The sequence below is a fragment of the Pelodiscus sinensis genome, chromosome 8 (genome assembly GCF_052426305.1).
Source record: "Pelodiscus sinensis isolate ZL-2025 chromosome 8, ASM5242630v1, whole genome shotgun sequence".
Lineage (NCBI taxonomy): Eukaryota > Metazoa > Chordata > Testudines > Trionychidae > Pelodiscus > Pelodiscus sinensis.
This window is the reverse complement of record NC_143059.1, coordinates 35,530,787-35,552,305: the sequence shown is the minus strand read 5'-3', so window position 1 is coordinate 35,552,305 and position 21,519 is coordinate 35,530,787. Positions and strand designations below refer to the sequence as shown.

Sequence of the window (21,519 nt, the reverse complement as noted above, 5' to 3'; positions counted from 1 at the left end):
AGTTATTAAGATTTGCTTACAGACCCATCTTTGTGTCTGAAGAAAAATGACTCTCTGTGTATGTGTGTACACGTGCATATTACATGTATAAGTCAACATACTGTGGAAAATTCAATGATCACAGGCATTTTTTAAAAGACATAGAATCATAGAGCTGGAAGAGACCTCAGGAGGTCCTTGAGTCCAGCCCCCGGGCCCAAAGCAGGACCAATCCCAACTAAATCAACCCAGCTAGGGCTTTGTCAAGCCGAGACTTAAAAACCTCTAGGGGTGAAGATTCCACCACCTCCCCAGGTAACCCATTCCAGTACTTCACCATCCTCCACAAACATCCACAATGATTGTTTGTAATAGTATTAAACATTAAACCAATAAAGAAAACTTCTCTTTCCATACTCAATCCCATCTCAAACATCAGATTAAAAATGTAACCTATCATGGCTAGGGTATGTGTACACTATGAAAATATTTCAAATTTCTAAATTCGATTTAAATCCCAATTTAACAAAATCAAACTAGCATGTCCACACTGCAGGGAAGCCTCAAAATTAGTCCAAGGCAAACTCTGTTAATGTGGATGCACTACCTCAGATTTAGAGCCCCAAGAAGCACTGGTTAGTAATTAATTTGAATTATTCTGGGTAGCAATTATTTTGAAATAGCAGCACCGGAGAGTCCATACTAACGTTATTTCAAAATAAATATTTTGGAATTAGCATTAACAGGCTTGGTAGTGTGGATGCTCCACTTATAAATTCAACCCGGAGTGGAGGTGAGGTGTTATTTGGAAATAAAGTACTAGTGTACACCAGGGCCTAATGATCTTTCTAATAACAAAATTATAATGCTGGTCTCTAAGACATCTTGTATTAGTCTTGCTAAAAATGTTGTCTGCTAAAATGGTCATTATAGTCTTACCACAAATACAGTCTACTTGTTTGAAAAAAGGTATAAATCTGGAGAGAGCTTTGGAGGGAACATTCTTTCAGCATTCAGCCACAGAAAGAAAGGGTGGAATTTAGTCATTCTTCAACACAACTTGAATTTTTATGTGAGGGGAACTTGTAATAAATCTCAGGAATTTTTGCAGTGCAGGGGTCATCCCCCGGGGCATTGAAGAAGAGGGAGATTTACTGAAGAGAGAAATGGGTGATTATCAGTATAAAGCAAAAGAAAGGAGAAACTCAGGAGGGTGAAAGGAACTAGATGCCAAACAAAATGCAACAGGGTGAAGCAGACCTTCCTTCAATCTGTGAGGCAAGATGGGGGAAGGGAACAAGTTTACTGCCCACTCCTGAGATATCTGAAGAGGTTTACTGGGAATCTGAAGAAGTTTACTGAAAGATTACTGATGGATAGAACCAAGGACTACTGATAATTACAGGAAAAACAAGGCTCCTTTTAGAACATAAAATCGTGAAGTCACATCATTGCTTTTATTTTCACCTTGACTATGCCTTACTATTATTACCGGGCAGATGCTGTTTTTGGCAAGTATTTGTGTTATTACATACATCATTGATGAACTAGAGGAGGTTAAGAAAAGGATCATGAGAATGGTCATGTATGTGGAATGATATTCATAGAAAGAAAAAATATTATGGTTGTTTGCCTTAGGAAAAAAAGATGAACAAGAGCTGACAAGATAAAGTACACATAATAATGAATGCTACTGGAAAGGCAGATTGAAAGCATCTGTCCTCCCAGTTGCCAAACAAAAGAACAAGGGGAAGGTCAAAGACAATCTAAAATAATAAAAGAACACACTTTTTTCATACAATGTGTAACTCAACTGTGGAAGTCACAGCAAGGCCAAGGACTTAAGATCCTAGAATAGATAGGTAATAAAAATATTGTAAATAAATTATTAAGCCTCATGCTACATTATATAAACTAATCTCAATTAGAGATGAAAATAAGACCTATTATGAAGATTATTCCACAGCTGTATACTGTGGAATAATTGTGCTTCTCCCTGAAGTATGTGGTGCTAGCCTATCTAGAAGACAAGATACTGAATATACAATGACTCTGATCCACTCTGTCAATTCTTATGTTTTTATATATGCATGAATGTTGTAATAACTCATCCTGCCATAGAAGCACTATCATTTTTCAGCATTCATCTTGACCTGGGAGAAGCACAGACTGAAAACTGTATGGATTTTGAGTCCCTCATTATATAGTCAAAATTAATCTAAAATTTACAATTAAGCACACACACTTTGGTTTGTCTGTTCATGGCACTCAAATGTGCCTCTTGATCTAGTACCAACATTTTAAAATAGAGATACCATAATTTCTATGATTGTCACAACTTAGTAAACTACTAGATGTAAATTAACTGAGAGATAATATAAAAGTGTATATCCAAGAGGTATTCGCTTCCCACATCCCTTTTTGCTGTCAACTCATGTGTTCGAGATTCACGTCAAAAGAACACTTTGGAATTCTCTATTTTTCTCCCTAGACTCACAAACTTCTTTCAACTTCATCCAGCTTCATTATTATTTTTTATAATAATAGACATATTCAGAGTTAAATAGGTGCTATTTTTCACCCCAGTAAGGACATGATGTAAACCTTGTAGATGGTCTGCAACTCTGCTAACTACATTGTTCTCCTTTTGGATGGAGGTAACATCTGTTGGTGATTCTGCAGTTAGTTCATCTTGGTAACCACCAAACTCAGAAGATTGTGGGTGTTTATTCCAGTAAGGGACTCCAAAGTAAGGTTGCCAGGTGTCCGGTTTTTTATTGGAACACCTGGTCAAAAAGGCACCCTAGCGGTTCTGGTCAGCACTGTCAACTGTGCCATTAAAAGTCTAATGGGTAGCACAATGTGGCTAAAGAAGGCTCCCTGCCTGTTGTGGCTCCAGGCGGCTCCCAGAAGCAGCAGCATATTCCCTCTCCAGCTCCTACATATAAGGACAGTCAAAGGGATCCATATGCTGCCCCATCTCCCAAGTGCGGACTCTAATACTCCTATTGGCTGAAAACTACAGCCAATGGGAGCTGCACAGGCAATGCCTGCAGATAGGATCGTGTATAGAGCCACCCACCCACATTTCCGCGTAGGAGCCGGAAGGAGGACATGCTGCTGCCTCTGGGAAGTGCTTGAGGTAATTGCTTGGAGCCTGTATTCCAGATCACCTCCAGCACCTTACCACCTTCCCCAGCCCTTATCCCCTTCCTGCCCCCAAACTCCTCAGCTCCTGTCCTACCCCAGAGTCTGTACCCCGAGCTAGAACCCTTACCTTCCAACAAGAACCCCAATCTCCTGCCCCAGCTTGAACCTCCTTCTTTACCCTGAATCCTTCATTTCTGAACCCATCCTAGAGCCCACACAACGCTCCCCCCCAAGCCAATCTGGTGAAAATGATTGAGTAATAGAGGAAGGAAGGAAGTGAGCAGGGTCTCAGAAGAGGAGAATGGCTATTCAGTTTTCTATGAGTAGAAATAGAATCATAGAACTGGAAAGGACTTCGAGAGGTCATCATGTCCACCCTCCTGCCCTCACAGCAGCATCAAGCACTATATAGACCATCCCTGATAGATGTCTATCCAATCTGCTCTTAAACAGAGCATCTTCAGTGATGGAGATTCTACAACCTCCATAGGCAATTTATTCCAGTGTTTAACCATCCTCACAATTAGGAAGTTTTTCCTAATGTCCAATGTAAACTTCCCTTGCTGCAATTTAAGCTTATAGAAAGTTGGCCCACTAGTCCTGAGCAATAGTTTCAAGACAAACACCCATAGCAAAACACTGACAGGTATACCATCCTTCATTAAGCAACTAAGGCAAATTACAGAGCCTCTTTTTAGTGGAACAAAAAATGGAGGAAGCAAATAAACTATGGTCATATGATCTTTCAAAAGCCACAATAGTAAGCACTTAGCACAACAGTTAATGAGTGACAGTTTCTGCTACACTGTTTGGTGGAGCAGGAAAAGGGTAAATGCATATATTGTGAGGGAAACCTTCCTCTCTACTGCTCATTGCATGCAGCTCATTTTCATGTATGGTCAGACAGCTCCATCCCATTTCACATCCTACTGCAGGTGCTGTGATTGCTCTAAAACTCCTGTAAGCTATGCTTCACTCTTTTACAGAAGGACATTGTTGTAACAAAAGAAGCCTCTAACAGAAACATAGAGATGGTGATTCTTTAAATATTTGTCTATTCTTCCACCTTTCGGAGTAAATTCTGGTGAACATGAAGTACTGTGAGAGTTATTCTTGTTCTATAAAGCTAAAGGAATAAAATCAATACTGAAAGAAATACATGAGTTCAGTGTATCCAATTAGGAGTAGATACCTGTTTACTCTTTTTACGGCAGGCTTTGTCTTGTTAGTAAAAAAAAATGCTGAATCATGCATCTCAGAGCCTCATGAATCAGGAACAGAGTCAGCTCCTCATTCTATTACTCATACTTTAGCTGCCTTAATACTCTTCCGAAACCTCCCCAGCTCAGCTCCCTACAATACTGCTGTTTGACTTCTTCACTTGATTCTCAGCTTTTCCCAATGTAAAGTGATTTGGACATTCAAGATTGAAATCAGAGTTCAGTATAAATACCTTATCTGGGCCTCCTAATAATTGATCAAAATCAATCCTAATCTACATATTTCCCAACATGTAGAATTACTACTCTGAAAGTATGAGAATTTTAACACGAAGTTTGAAGTCCGTCAAATCAAGTCTCTATAACATTATCCTTTTCTTGCTGTTAATAATCCAAAAAAGATACACTTCAGCACAATAAGAAGAAATTACAAACAACTATCTTGTGCATGGGTATTTTAAAAAATGAAAGCAATAGCTCTGTTCACTGCTAAATTAGTAGTCTTTATAGAAGCACAGAATCCAATTGTAAAAAGCACGAAAGTACATACTTAATGATCACTGAGGTCAATGGGACATAATCATATGCTTCAGGGGTTTCCTAAATAGTGATGGATTTACACACCGTTTTAAGCACCTTACTGAATTAGGGCTAGAGGGAGAAGGGAGAAAATACAACTTACTATTATTTCTATGTATGTTTTGATGCCTTTTATATGGATATGTAGTATTACATTGGAGGCATACAGTGCTGATGTGTGTAATTCAGCTACCATGCTATGATATCTGCATGTACATTTTTCAATTTTTCATAGTGTCTAAAAGTAACAACATGATTTAAAAATGTTTTATAGGCCAGAATTAAAGTTATTATTAGAACGTGTAACATAAAAACCCCAGAAATAGTGCAACTTCTCAAAAGCAGAGGACATTCTTCCTTGTTGTTGAAGCAAACAATGATTCTCACAAACGTAATAAATGTAAATCTAATAAAAGATGAACAGCTACAATTTATAGCTTTCTTAACCTAACAGAAATAGTTCTTATTTCTATAACTCATCTCTAAGCAATAAACACAATCTTTGACCAGACCATAAATATATTTTCCTCTAACTATGCAAGGCTCTAATAAACGCTATAGAAGAGAAACACAAATAAAAATTCACTTTATTTGTACTCTGCCACTTAATTGGAAACTGGAAATTGATGTGCATGTTATTTGCCATAAGAAAGTGAATACTCTTAGCTTTGATATAAAAAAAGTTTATTAATTTGGACAAATTTGAAGACAAAGACTATGATCCAAAAGTACAAACTAGCTGATAAGAAGTAATATATGAGGAGAAGTCCAGAGCCTTATTTAATTGAAAAAGAAACTGAAAATAATCCCTACGCTCAACATGGCAGGATTTTTCTATATTAAACTCAAGAAAACTACATTTACTTTGTGGCTTAAATATACAAGATAATAGTTATTTTTAATCTGTTAGGATGAATTCAGGTGCACAGATAGTAAGGTGAGGAAAGAACCAAAATAGAATATTTATCAATGGTTGAAAATTGAATGGATATTATTCCATTAATATAAGGAGGGAAAGTCCTTAAAGAGTCAGGGTATGTCTACACTACCACCCTAGTTTGAACTTGGGTGGTAATGTAGTCAACCGGAGTGGCAAATGAAGCCCGGGATTTGAATTTCCCGGGCTTCATTTGCATGTTGCCGGGTGCCGCCATTTTGAAATGTCCGCTAGTTCAGACTCCGTGCCCCGCGGCTACACGCGGCACGAACTACGTAGTTCGGATTAGGCTTCCTATTCCGAACTACCATTACTCCTCATGGAACGAGGTGTACCGGTAGTTGAGAATAGGAAGCCTAATCCGAACTACCTAGTTTGTGCCGCATGTAGCCGCGGGACACGGAGTCCGAACTAGCGGACATTTCAAAATGGCGGCGCCCGGCAACATGCAAATGAAGCCCGGGAAATTCAAATCCCGGGCTTCATTTGCAACTCCGGTTGACTACATTACCACCCTAGTTCAAACTAGGGTGGTAGTGTAGACATACCCCCACTTCCACAATGATGCAATTCATTGGTAATGTGAATCCAATAACTTTATAAATCTTGAAGCCTCAAAACGGGTGTGATAATGGGGAAAAGGGCTGTGTCACTTAGATTTTTGGTTCTTGGTTCCTGATATATGTGCTTATGCCAAAATGGAATAATCATAGCAAGGGGTGACTAGCACAGCACAAGTATAACCCTGGGAAGAAGAGTGGAGAGTGTATCCTTTCTCACTAACTTTTAGTATTTTGTTGATGTTCCCATCAGGACTGCTGCAGGCCTGGTATATTCTCACACCCTGTGCCCTTCCCATAACCATTTTTAAATTGCAGTTTACAGCTATGGTCATGAGCAAGAACAATGGAGAGTCCCCCTTCTATCACCAACTTACTATGAGCTAGATCATGAGTTCCCAAACTGGGGGGGCATGAAGAAATTTCAGGAGGGGAATGAGGCGACCCAGACCCCCTGCCTAAGTTTTGCTGCTATCTTTTTTGTTTTTCAGTCCCGGTCCTTTCTTTTGATGCCATTGGAGGTGGGGGAGAATAAGGGTCTCTCAAAAATCAAAAAGGGGGCGTGATGCTGAAAAGTTTGGGAACCACTGAGCTAGATGAAAACACCTTCACATACTATCATGAAATTAGTACTTATAAAGCATTTTAATACTACACCGTAGTAGGAGAGAAGCTCAATCAGAAGGAGTTTGCCTGTTTCGTAGGCTCTTATCCACAAAAAGATAACTTGAGCTACTTGGCAACTCTGTACTGAAATCTTTCCCTGCTCCCCACTCTAGAGGAATGCTGATATACTGCATGCCGGCTGAAGTATCTCAAGGCTACATAAGAGCTGTTCCCCAGTAGATTGCATTACAGTTATCCAGGCTAGATATGACAAAGGAATGGATATTCATGGCTGCTTCTAAGAGGAATGTTCAGAATCCAGTGGATAATCATAAATGGATAAAGCAGCTACATGTCATCATTACTATCTGTTTATCTATATCAGGCCTGCACAAAATATGGCCCGCTGGCTAGCTCCCGGCCCACCAAGCCACCGGATCCAGCCCACAGATGCTGTGGGGAGCCCATGCAGGCTCCTCACTTGCCCCACCCACACGCCACTCAGAAATGAGGATGTGGGGTGTTTTTTCTTTAAAAACTATGAATCCAGAAAGCTTTAAGATCTGCTCCCACCCCCAGCACAATCCCTTCAGCCAGTTTTTGGCCAGAAACTGGCCAAGGAGAGCTGTTTGTTTCAATAACAGCCATCCACGAAGAACAAGGAGCCCCAGAACACATGGCCTGGGCAGGTGTGGGGTAGGCAGGGAGGCTCATTCAAGAATGGCTGCTGGCTGGTAAGTCTCCTGGCCAGAGCCTGCCTCTGGCATCCCAGTCCCTCCCTTCCCCAACCTCCACTCCTGCCTCCTACTCCACATACCCAAATCCTCTGCCCCCTCCTGTTCCCATATCCTCTCCCAGATCCAGCACCCTAATCCCCTTCCCGAGATCACAGTCCCTTCCTGCTCTAGCTCACAATCCAAATCCGTGCACCTCCTTCAGTACCCCAATTCCTTGCCCCAGGTCACAACTGCCTCCTTCACCCAACCCCCCTCCCCCTTACCTCCTCCATTAATATCATGGAAGAGTATGGCTTTTGACCACTTTCCAAAAATCATCACCTACCCCCGATCTAGATCAAGGCTGGGCAAAATGCAACCCGGGGGCTAGATGCAGCTCACCTAACACTTTGCTCTGGCCTGCAGACTGCATCTGGTTGCTTTCGATTTATATCTTGCTGCCCATGTCACTGAATTTCTAGGCGGTGGCTCAGGCAGCAGGATCTATTTAAATGGTTCACCGGTCCCAGCAGCAGGGCCGGGAGCCACAAGATGTTGGATGTGTTTTTAATTTAAAACATGTGGCCCCAGAAAACTTTGCGGGGGCAGGAGGGGGGGCTTCGCTAGTCCCCAGACCGACTCCTTCTATCCCAGGCCCTGCCTCTTCTGGGGATGGAGCTGTCCATGACCACATACCAAAATTCGTTAAGTAGATCCCCTGTGAAAATTATTGTCCACCCCAATCTAGATAATCTGGAATCTAACAGGACCCCAAAGTGATAGAATATACTAGGAATGGGTGTCCTTATGGGGTTAGCTGCGGTCAGGGCATAATTCTCCTATTTGTTTAGAACTAGTGAATTGTGAATGAGCTAGTGTTGCCTGTTGTGAAAGTATAGAAGGTTACTGAGAGTCAGCAAGATATAACCTGGAAGGCATGCCTAACTATAGAGAAAAATTACAGGAGTGTGTGCAAAGAGGTGGCTCTAACCCTAAACTATTGAATCAAGGAGAAACTCCTTGCAGCAAAATATGAAACCAAGTTATATTTCTCAGGACCATCAAGGACTCATGAGAGGGGTAAAATACATGGCAACTGTTGTTAACAGTTTGAAAACACGATTTTTTTAAATCACACTGAATGCTCAATTTCAGTCATTCCATTTTTTTTAAACAAAGGATTTACATGAAACATTGCATTCCTCTTGGACAATCAAAATGTCCATGAAGAACATAAACCCACCAAAACTTTTATTATGCATTGTGCTATTAGACAGTATATTTTACATTTTAAGGTCAACTCCCTGGTTTCTATCACATGATATCTGATCAGATTATTGAATCTGGGCATCTGGATATACTGGATTAGCCACGTCAGTCTAATTGTGAGTTTTGCGAGAAAAGGTTAACATTCCGTTTCAGTCATAATTCTTGATCTTTTTCTCTAATGAAAGATTTACTCCGGTGAGCTCTTGAACAAAACCCAATTTACTGCTCAGATTAAACTCTTTCCCAATACCAAAGGAGTCTATGGACGCAGACTGAAGTTCATAGGACTTTTCCTATTCAATCACAATAGGACATAGTAAGAGCTTTCCCCATATACTGCATGATAGGAAAATTATAAGCCAAATTTCTTTGCTTCATTTGGGGCCTTATTGGTAAAAAATAAAACTTGAGTTCTTTGTACAGGTTTAAGCTCTGTGGTTCGGGACTCTCTGGTGTGGCAACATCTGAGTCCCCGCTGTATCAGAGGCAGCAGCATGGGGGGTAGGTAAATGGGAGGCAGTACACATGGGGAGCTGGCTTTTACGAGAAGAACTGCCTCCCCCTTCCCTCTTGCTGCCTCCCATAGAGGCAGCAGCATGGGGGCGGGGAGGCAGGAGGCAGCTCCAGCCTGGCCCTCCCATGTAAACGTGTATCTGCTGTAAATGTCAGTGTTTACACAGTTACAAAAATAAACACATTTTAACATACCTAATCTATATAAATGATGACAGTTGGAAAATGTTATATAAGGGCCCTTCTTTCCCTTGATAGTCTCTGCACTCACCAAGGGAAAGGAGACAGGTACCCTCTCTCTGCCACATCTAGGCAGTCAGCCTTACTCTCAGCAAAGAGTTAAGCTTGTAGTCTCATCTCCCTGTGGGCTAGACAGCCCAGCTTCTCCTCCTTAACCTGATCACTCCTTTTCTGCCTCTTGCTTAGTGGCTGCTTGGGAGGCTTTAAGAGAGGGAAGTTTTAAAATGTCTCAGGCAGTCCTGAAGTGGAACCAGCTTGTATCTAATTGGCCCCAAGTAGCATTGTCTCAGCTAATTGGTCTCAGGCAGTCCCTTGTCAGCTGACTCTGATTCAGCTGCAGTAGCCCACTTCTAGTTAACAAGGGAGTGGGCCTTTTAATCTCCTAGGCCTGCCTTTCTCCCCTCTTTTCCCTTTGTCCTAACTGTGTCTTTGTATGTATATATAAAATTACTTATGCCATGTAATTTTTATGAAGTATAACAATGTAAAGTAGTGATGACCATTGAAATATATAGTTATCAAATTAAAATGCAATAACTCTTCCAATGACCTTTAAACATTATTGAATGAAATATTGAGGTAATACAGTCATATCAATACTGTTAATTTATAAAGGATAACATTATTGTAGTCCTAAAAAACAATTTTATAGGAAACCAATATATATTCCTCTTTTTTAACTGATATTTAAAAGGTTTGTTACACATTTCTGAACAGATATTGGTTACACTGTGAATAAAATATCTCCATTTCATATCTACTGAAAGTAAACAAGTACATTCAAGTAGTGACCCCTCCTGCACCTCAACTCCATGTCCCAGGCTCAGCTCAGAATCCCTCTCACACTCCAAATCCTATAGCCCAAGATCAGAATCTGCATCCCCCTCTCCTGCAGCCCAACCCTCTGCCCCAAGCCTGATAAAAGTGTGTGAGGATTGCGTGAACAGGGGTGAGGCCTTAGAGAAGGGCTGAGAAGGAGGCGGGGCAAGCGTGTTTGGGTTTTAAAAAGTGATCTCAGACTTAAAGCTGGAGACCATTGCTGATTAAAATAACTCTAGGGATCTGATATATTATCAAGTGATGTAGATAATGCTCATAGAATTAACAGACGTTATACGGTAGTTGTACTTTTGTTAATACCCACCTCGTCTCATATTAAAGCAAAAAAGAAAATCCTAAAATGTCTAAATTACATGAATCCACTAACATCTAGTTACAGCTGTATATATATAAAATTAGCTTACATATGCCAGTAGATAAATAGTTGAAATTAATAAAAGACTTTTCTAAGAAGTGTGAAATACCAAAGGATAATTTAGGTAATTTAGGTGATTTGTTTCAGCCAAGGATAAGATGCTTTAAGAAAGAGACGTAGCTAGCAAAGATACACTTCTATATCTTGCGGCCTTGTGGACAGAGAGATTACTTTATTATCCAGCTCTGCCTCATGTTTGTCTAAAAATAAATGTAAGGATGGAATGTGCTACAAATCATTCAACTTTACATCACAGTATTTTACAGTTTTCATTAACAGTCTGTGATAGCCTTTCGAGAATATTGCAAGATGAACAGATACTGATTTTAAGACTCTGGACATTCTGTAAGAACACTAATGTGAAAAATGGATAGGACTAGTGTTCCCTCTAAGCTACACAGCAGCACAACTTCACAGGTGATTATTCAGCCCTGCTCAGCCAGAGGCTCAGGGTGCACTGAGCTGACTGACTGGGAGGGGCTGTTTAATCACCTGTGAAGCTGTGCTGCCATGCAGCTCAGAGGAACACTGAACAGGACCTTCTGCAAATAACATTTTCTTGTTCTCAGTAGTCAAGAAAACAGCACGTAATTTCCACTTTTCAGAGTTCCTAAATTTTTTTATTAATCATTGCTTTATGTCTTCTGCATTAATTAAGATACTTTCATGACCACAACAAGTGCCTCCTCCTTACGGTGTTCCTTAAACACAAAGAACAGTAAATTAATGATTCTGAAGTAGACTATATATTCTAGTCTCACATACTAGTGAATGGACACATGCACAATTATTATTTTAGGTTCTTAAACAACACAGGAAAAGGATTGTTTGGTTCTTACAAAAATTCTGCATACTTTGCTTCTCCAGCTATTTCCAAAGGACAGGAGATACCTGATATGATTTTATTATTGAATGTCTGGGACTCCTCAGCAGATAAATGTGCACAGTGCAGTTAAGCCATCTTCAATCAATAATTACCTGGGGGCTTCCTCAAGCTCTCCCCTTTTTCCCCATCTAGGTCCCCCAGCCAATCCATTGCTGGAGACCTCTCATAGGGGGGTTGAGGAGGGCAATAAAAAGGGGATTCTTCTCTGCCCCTGTTTGATTCCTTAACAACTCCCCTCCTTTTTACATCCTTTTCCAAGCCATTCATCTGGTCCCAGGATACCTTTCTTATGGAATACATACATTGGACATCTGCTCCATACTTACATACTGAGTGACAACATACAGCCTAACTCCTTCATGCCACATATTAACAAAGCCCTAGCCTCAACCCACTGTTGGAAAAATTAAAAAACACTCATACAACTTACGCAAATATAGTGGTGGAGGGAAAATTCCTTCCCAGCTCCTATGGAGAGGAGAGGCTAGTTTGAGGCCTAAGCAAGAAATGCCAAATTTGGTCAAGACACCACTTATAAGGTGGGGGAGGGTTGGTGCAGCCTCAGTTTAGTCCATGTAAAAAGAGGCTCCCCTATCCTAGATTGCCTCTTGTGAAGCTTTCTGTCCTTCAAGTTCTTAGGGCGGGGTAGCCAACCTGTGGACCTTGAGCCACATGCAGCTCCTTGCTCACAGAAATGTGGCTCTCAGGGCTATGGCTCATTCAGAGCCACATGCCCACTTTGTGCATGCATCTCAGCTCCTGCAGGGAGAAGTGCGTGGCTGTGACGGTGGCAGCTCCGGCGAGACCCAGGCATTGGGTTAGAATGGGAGGGACCTGGGGGTGCCTGGCTCTGAGGGAGGGGGAGGGCATTGGGTTAGAGTGGGGGGAAACTGGGGGGGGGGACGGGGGCTGAGTCTGGGGGGGCCTGGAGGTGCCTGGCTCTGGGGGAGAGATGTGTGGCTCTTTGCACTATTATCCACAGCTCTTTTGGCTCTTCGTGTCTAACTGGTTGGCCACCCCTGTCTTAGGGGATGAGCCAACAACCACACTAACACTTCCTCCCCTTTTTCAAGTTTCTGATCTCTCTCCATTCCATCCCACTTCTCCTGGCCAGCAGTAAAGCATTATTTTTTTCATTCAGCAAGCTGGACAAAACCCTGCTTGAAGGTGCAATGAGGTCATTCTCTAAATCCTACTAGCATCTAATGGCAATTGTAGGCTATACTGAAATCTTACTTGAAAATATCGAAGTGTGTCAACATGATTTGAACTTGACAGATCTTTCCATTCACCTGTCGTTGTTCTATCTATGGATAAGACCCATAACTGAGGAAGCTATCACTGGCTATAAGTCCTCTATGAATATTTAACCATTGGTACTGTGGGGCTTCAGGAACAGGAAGTGAGTTATGTTATTTCAAGGTCAATACAAAAACTACAAGCCTACTACACAGGAAGTTCTCAATACTAAAATGACTATCACTTGGGAAACATGGCTCAGTATTTCAAACAATCAAGAGCATTTTAAGGTATGGGAAGGATCCAAGTGATAAAATGATGTCACACATGCTGTGCAGCAAAATGGAAAGGAGTATTGCTTGTTGGAGCTATCATAAGTCAGTTAAAAACCTATGCACTACAGATCCATTTCCATGAATAGGATCAATTTATATTCTAGCAGTACTGTCTAAAATGATTCTATAGTTTATGTCCTATTACATTGGGTGAACATGTTAAAACAATATACATTTTCTACCGATGTTTACTCCCAATTTTCCCATTACTCATCAGTTAAATTGCATTTCTGAAATGCAGTCAGCTCTATACAAGTTGGAAAACTCTTTCATTGAGCTGTTTTACAATCCACTTTATATATTTGAAAACTCAACAGCCAATATTACTTAAGCTATCTTTTCAAACAATTCCCAGCAAATACAGACCACCTGTTATTTATTATAGAGTGAAGTATGGGCAAGGCTTTTTCTAAACAGTGAAGATGGATGATCCCCAATACACGGATTGGACAAAGTTTAATAGAAATGGGATAAACATTAGGTAATTAAAAAAATCATTAGAAAGTAATGAGAGATAGATTAATCTAACTTCTTGACACAATGCCACAAATATCTAACTGCCTTTGGCAGAATATACAGAAAAAGAAGTCAAGAACTTCTTTCGGCATCCCTGTATTCCTCATTTTATAAGAACTAAGGGATCTTCTAAAAGAAGAGGTTTTTCCACATTTGGCCCCATATAGACAGAAAAGTCAGAAAAACCTCTTCTGAAAAAACAAGCAGAAAAAAGTATGTAAATTGCGGTTCGCAATTTATGTATCTTTTTTCTGAAGCCCCCGCCCCCCCGCTTCACCCCCACAGTATAGACATAGCCTTTATGTGTAAGTTGTAATTTTCTTGCAATGCTTCCAAGTTTAAAAAATTGCCTGTTATGGTTCATAAAAATTTGGAATACTCTTGTGAAAATTGATTTCTATGAGTATTTAAAAACACTGAACAAGAACAGTATTTGTCAAGTGCAAATTCTGAACTAAGATTGAATAATACATTTAATAGGACAAGGAAAATGACTCAGAATATGGCTGCACACAATAAAAGATAGTTTTTTCAAAATGGTGTACAGAAGAAAGCAAGTTGGTCGATCGGATTGCAAGTATCAGAGAAATTGAATGGTCATAAGATCCCACACAACTGGATGTCTCAAACAGTTACATTTATTGTACATATTATTGCTATTGTGGAATAAAGAAAAATCATTTTAGTTTTAGTGTACAAGTGGTATGTTTTCAAAGTGGTGCATAAGTACCTGCACAACCCTTTCTAGTGCATAGGGAAATTGCTGCAGGTCATACATATATTCATTTGAAACTCAGATAAAATGTCTATGGTAATAGTACTCCCAGCTCCCAACAGTCTTGGTATCATAACTAAATACTTATACTTTCAATAAAAACTCACCCCATCTGGTCTGCCATCCGAGGCTGTAACAATCAAAATGTAGCGATCGGTGCTTTCTCTGTCCAAGGGCTTTCCTAAGGCAAGAAGTCCAGAACTAGCAATAAAACAAAACATAAAATATTATTTCACAAGTCTTGATAACCTACAAGTACTTTTGTTCTACTACTGTTTTAGATGAATGTTCCTCTTTCATTAAATATCCCTTAAGCTTTTAGAATATATTAAAATAGGATGAAGGTTTTGAGTGGGTTAATAATTGTAAAATGATGCGTGTATTTCTACTATTTTATGTTGTATACATATATAATTTATATTAAAGTAATGATCTAATGATGTACAGGATTATAAAACAGATAGTTCCAGACTGAACACAAGGCTGTTATTCATTCAAGGGGTTTGTACTACTGTCATAAATCACAAAAGAGACTCAGGCAGAGTCCTGATAGCACTGACAGAAAAACATTGTGTTCTTTTGCAACCTAACAGCTTGTTAAGCTTTTTTGACCACATCTGTACACTGAGCAAAAGTCTTCATTGAGCTATCTACAATGACATCTAGGTTCCTTTCCTCAGTTGGAAAAGTCAATTAGAACCATGGAAGGCGAACTGGTAGTTTTGTTTTGTTTTTCCCTTTCCCTTCCAGCATGCATTGCTTTGCATATAATGGAAATGTATACATCTATAATTTTTATTAAAGTAATGACTGAATGATGTACAAGATTATATAACACAAAGCTGTCATTCATTCAAGAGATTTGACATCATGCCTTTATCATCATGTTACCATTCACCAAGTTTGTTTAACTCTCTTTGATATTTCTCACAGCCCTCTCCTGTCCTGGACAAATAACTTGGTTTTACCTGCAGATTTTGCCTCATTACTCTGCCCTCCTACTTTCCTGATAATTAATAAATACATTAAACACAGGTGATGGTACAAATCTTGAGGAACCCCACTATTAACCATTTCTTATCATGAAAATTGAACATTAATTCTAGTCTTTGTTTTCTGTCTCCATGCCTGTTTTTGATCCATGACAATACTTTGCCTCTCACCTTATGACTGCTTAGCTTCTTCAGTAGTCTCTTGTGAAGGACCTAGTCAGAGGCCTTCTGGGAACTAAATAAGTGCATATTACGTCTTAGTTATCCACTATTTTACTGATACACTCAAGAATTATGAGAGATGGATTTTCCTTTTCAGAAGCCTTGCTGGCTAGAGCAAATCATTTTGAGATCCCCCAAGTATTTAGTTATTCTGTTTTTTATTATTATTTCAACCAGTTTGACAAATACAAATGTAAGTATCACAGTAATTGACCCTTGGAACTATTTAAAATGCAGGTGTAATATTTGTTACCCTTAATCCTGTTAGTTTTTCTTAAAGAGATGACACATTTTTATTTGTTGCTTAGCCACTTCATTCTTAACCCACAGACTTCCTTTTGGATTTCTATTATCCATTTGATTCAGCAGCTCTTCTTCTGGCACCCCACTCTCAAAAAATACCTTCTCTTTATCACCAGAAAGAAGCAGTTCTAGGGTAGGAAATTCCCCATAATCCTTGTCAATGAAGACTGAAGTCTATTAGAGAGTACTAGCACTTTTGCTTTGGTCATAAAATTAGAGAAACCTTTTAATTAATACTAATAGGGTTCAGTGGAATAAGAATAAATGGGAAGAATTAGGAGCTTTTCCCTAAAATTTAAGATAACATCAGTCTCAATCATAATAACAGGGGAAATTAAAGGATGATGTTAAATTATAGATCATTTATAGCTACAAAGCAAACAAAATGCAATGGCACATGGATCTCTAAGCGCTTCTTTAGGAGAAGGGAAGAACATCAAATCATTTTGATTCAGCAATAATTTATTACCAGAATTTTACTAAACCACTAAGGGAAACCTACATTAATATTATATATCTTACTTCCACCACTCTTTGCATCAGGCCACTAAACTGGGGAACTCAATTAGTAATTACATTAATCTTATTAAAGACCATTTAACTTTTAACCTCAAAATTATTTCAATATTTTTATAAGTCCAGAAAGAAAAAACAGCAATAAATTTCCTGGGATAGCAATTTTCTCCCTTCCAAGGTTTAAAAAAAGATCAGATGTCTATTAAAGGGCACAAAAGAGAAAACTAATTACTGCATTTAAACAGAACACATATCCCCTGTCATAAATAGAAGCTGCAAAGGAAGAGTCTAGCTTACCAGAAGAGCGAGGAAAGGGTTAAGCTAACTTTGGAGATGCACCTGAGAACTTTGGAGATGCACCAAAGATGAGGGAGGGGGCTTTGGACATTCAGCCGATGAAATGCAGATGAGGAATTTCAAATGAGAGGGTTTTTTTTCCCTTTGTCTTTGGAGCAAGCAGCAGTTTCCCCCAAATACAGAGCAAATACAGAGCAGGAGACATGGACTCTCCCAGGAACAGACTACTTTAATTCATTAAAATGTGTAAGTAGGGAAAAGTTTAGATAGTTTATCAGGTTTTATTGTTTTCCTTGTTTGGGGGTCTGGAAATCATGTCTGAGCTGGTTAATTGTTTTTTTCTCTTCTCTTTTGTAACTAAGAATTTCAGCCCAGGGAGAATCCTTGAGTTTATTTCAATGTATGGTTTTTAACACCCAGTCATCTGCTTGCAACAGTGGTTTTTTTTTTAATAATAAAAGTGTTTTTTTATGTTCGATTAACTGGTATTGGTTGATTTTTGTGTCCTAAACCTATGTTCCTAAGTGAAACCACATTATCTGGGAGAAGCAGAGCCACATTGTTCTCTGAGGATTATTTCTGTTTGTTTTCCCAACTCCAAGCAAGACGGAGGTTGGAGCAGAAGGGAGGACTTTGTCTCAGGGAAGGGATTCCAAGTGGTTTCTTTCCTGGAAAAGTGTTTATTTTATATTTTTAGAGACAGTTGGTGGTGGCAGCGATCCATCTCCTTTTTTTTTTCCTTTGGATCTCAGGAAAACTGAGACTGGACTAGTTTGTCTCTGGGAGTTATAGCAACAAGCTCTTATAGAGTTTATTCTGCTACCTGGTTTCCATCATCTACACTCGAAGTGCGAGGTTGGGGAATTGAGCCGTGACATCCCCACAACTGTCCTTGGTAATGAATCAACCATCATCTCAATGTAATAAAACTGTTTATGATAAAGGTTTAGTAATGGTCAAGAAAAAAAGTAATAAAATCGAAACAGAAGGAAACTGGGTTGGCATGGTCTGTATAAGTTCTGCATGAATGTTGCCTATTAAGAAATTTGTTTTTTTATTGTGATAAAATGTTAATACAGGTAATCTGTTAAAATAAATTTCATTATTGCGATCCACATTAAAAATATACTTGTGACAAATAAAATGTCCACAAGAAATAGTGCTCTAATTCCACTTCAGTACAGCTGAAAGCTCGTTTATCATTTGTGAATTTTAGACTTCAAATGAATAGGAAAATATTTTTTTCAATTCTATTATAGATCATACTGCCATGTTCCAAGCAGTCTTTTCTTCCCCTTTAACATTTGTAATTCATCTATTCCAGATATGTCATGAAGATAACTGAACATACCTCAAGAAATGATTTAATTATGAGATTTTGTGTTTTACTCAGAGTCAAATGGACTGTGTGGTTTTTAGTTCCATGCATTCCATTGTCATTCCTTGGGCTTTAATCAAATATCTATCACTTTCCATGGGGAACTAATGAGGTTCCTAATTACCACAGATAAGATTCAGTTTATTTGCCAGAGGAGACAGAACTGAAGTTTAATTTAAAAAGCTCCTATGTCAGTCCTTAGAATGGAAGCATTATCTAGTTTTTTAGTGACATGAATGCTAAGGGAGATATACCGAAAACAGTAAAAAAAAAAGTTAATTGATATTTCATTCGGATACTAGACCATTTCTGAAGTCACAGAATGGGATTCTCTCACACTGGATTCTCAACACAAACAATACTTACAAATTCAAAGTACAAATTCAACACTTTGTGTTGAATTTATATACAAATTTGACACTGTTATCTTGGGCTTGAATAAAGACATTAATGGATTAATGCACTACAAATCCAATTTCCCCTGCCTTTGACATTCACGTTTTCACAACAAAAGCTATGAATGGAACACATCCAGTCCCCTTAATTAGCTTCATTAACACAAGTCCTAGAATTGTTAGGTACTTCTTCTGCTGTTATATATATCTTGGATTCTGTTATTTCCACTCCAACTCATCAGATGAAGTGTGTCTTACCCATGAAAGCTCATGATCCTATACAATTGTGTTAGTCTTTAAGGTGCCACAGGACTACTCATTGTGTTTAAAGTTACAGACCAACATGGCTACCTCTCAGACTTTTGTACAACATGTCTTATTTACAATGTGATTTATAAATACTCATTCCCCACAGCATAATTAAGTATTGTCCCCAAATCTTTACCTATTGTGAGCACACGGGGCAGAAGAGAAACAACTTCACCTCTTGGGGTATGTCTACACTACCCTCCTAGTTTGAACTAGGAGGGTAATGTAGGCATACCGCACTTGCAAATGAAGCCCGGGGTTTGAATTTCCCGGGCTTCATTTGCATAAGCGGGGAGCCGCCATTTTTAAAACCCCGCTGGTTCGAACGAGATGTACCGGTAGTTCGGAATAGGAAGCCTAGTCCGAACTACCTAGTTCGAGCCCCGTGTAGCCGTGCTGCACGGGGTTCGAACCAGCGGGGTTTTAAAAATGGCGGCTCCCCGATTATGCAAATGAAGCCCGGGAAATTCAAATCCCGGGCTTCATTTGCAAGTGCGGTATGCCTACATTACCCCGCTAGTTCGAACTAGCGGGGTAGTGTAGACATACCCTCTGAGACCCTGAGCTTCTCTAACTCTTCCTACCAGCTCTCTCTAATTCCTACTGTCTCATGGTGCCTCTCTTTTAACTATTTCTAGTTGTTGAACTGAATCACTCAATAAATTAGCTAATCATTTAGCACTTAAACTATTCCATCATCAATAACTGATGCTTCCAAAGAGTATATAGTGGTGAGTCAACCTTAGGCTACTCATACTATGTTACAATTATCTATACTAGAGAGACAGGGTAGGTGAGGTGATACCTTTTATAGGACCAATTTCTGTTCCTGAAAGGTGACAAGCTTTCAAAATCACACAATTATCTACATTGAAACATACAAAAAAGCTTTCTATTTAAAAGCCTGATTCTTCTCTAGTTTAAATGGGAGTCTCTCAAATGATTTCAGTAGTCTTTGGGTTGGCCTGAAATGCATTTGGGTTCTTAAAGAAAAGTATATAATGTAAATTACAATAAAAAGAGTATTGGAACAATTGTAGCGACATTTTGCTATTCCTATATTATGTTCTTTTGCCACTATAATAAAAAAAAATCAAGCTTAGATTTCCTGTCAAAAAGATGTACTCTACGTCAATCTAAAGATGCCAGACTCCAAGAATTTGTGGGTGATGTGGCCTATGCTATGAATACTTTCAAGGTCAGAGGAAGCAATAATGATTCTGGTCTTAAAATCTCTGAATATTTATAACAGGGTATGAGACACTATTCCTTTACCAGCAACACAGATATAATGCTGTTTTCTTCACCACCAATCTATTTCCGGCACAGGATGTCTCAATGCCTAGAAAAAAATCAGTTGATAGACTAAGAGAACTTAACTCAAACCCAGTCTAAAAAAGATAGCAGTGACGTTGTTACAAAGGGAGAAATTCTTCAAGAAACTCACCAATACTCTAACATTACCATCAGTTGAAGGCGACAGAGCATGAAAGATAAAAAAACATAGAGACCAAACTGGGCTCCTTAATATTCTTGATACACAGATGGTTACAATTTTGAGGGAAAGCGTCTATCTTAAGATGACTAGGAAAGCAAATCTTTTCCTCTCCAAGGATCCTGCCATTGTGATCCAGTCATATTCAGGATAGATTACTGCAAATCATTCTACAGAGACTCTATGTAATTGTGATATGGAGACTGCTGCTGGGGTAAAATGCTCAGCCAATCACCAAAGGAAGTAAGCTGTCTGAGGGTGAGACTGCCTTTTTGTCCTGTATTTGTACAATACCTAGCACAATGCATACTACAGGTTGGACCTCCCTGGGTCATCACTCTTGGGACTTGACCAGTCCCGAATGAAGTGATTTGCCAGTCAAGGGAAGGTTCCTTCCCTCACAGTCCATGCTGAATGCTGTTCCCTGGCTAGGGAATCAGCCCTGCCCTGCTGCTGCCTGGCAGGCTAGAGCTGCATGGATAGGGCCGGAACTCCAAGGATGCTGCGGGGTCAGTAGTTGTACAGCTGGGGCCAGACCCCCGCTGCTGTCCAGCCACTGGGATCAGAACTCCATGCTGTGCTCCCTCTCCTTAGCCCCCAAGGACACAGGGCTCCCAGCTGAGTCACAGCCCCTGCGGCCTCACTGCGCTTGTTCCCCGCAGCCAGACTTTCCTATACCTGAGCTCTGTGGTCCAGGAACATCTGTGGTCCTACCAGCCCACAGGTGTTTCTGGACCAGAAAGCCCCAATAAAGGGAGGTACAACCTATAGTCCATAGCTGGTGCTCTTATGCACTATGTTAATAAATAAAATTAAAAGCCAAAATGAACAGTGTTG

The 21,519-nt window shown here is 39.7% G+C and overlaps 1 protein-coding gene across 11 annotated transcripts in view; it reads right to left on the bottom strand.

Moving 5' to 3' along the window:
- The window catches only part of PCDH15 (protocadherin related 15), a 1,468,744-nt gene that overhangs the window by 283,998 nt on the left and 1,163,227 nt on the right, over positions 1–21,519 (bottom strand). For all 11 annotated transcript variants that reach the window (XM_075935032.2, XM_075935036.2, XM_075935034.2 and 8 more), the window contains one exon: positions 14,883–14,976. In XM_075935032.2, the coding sequence (XP_075791147.2) occupies positions 14,883–14,976 (94 nt within the window). The remainder of the gene's footprint in view (positions 1–14,882; positions 14,977–21,519) is intronic.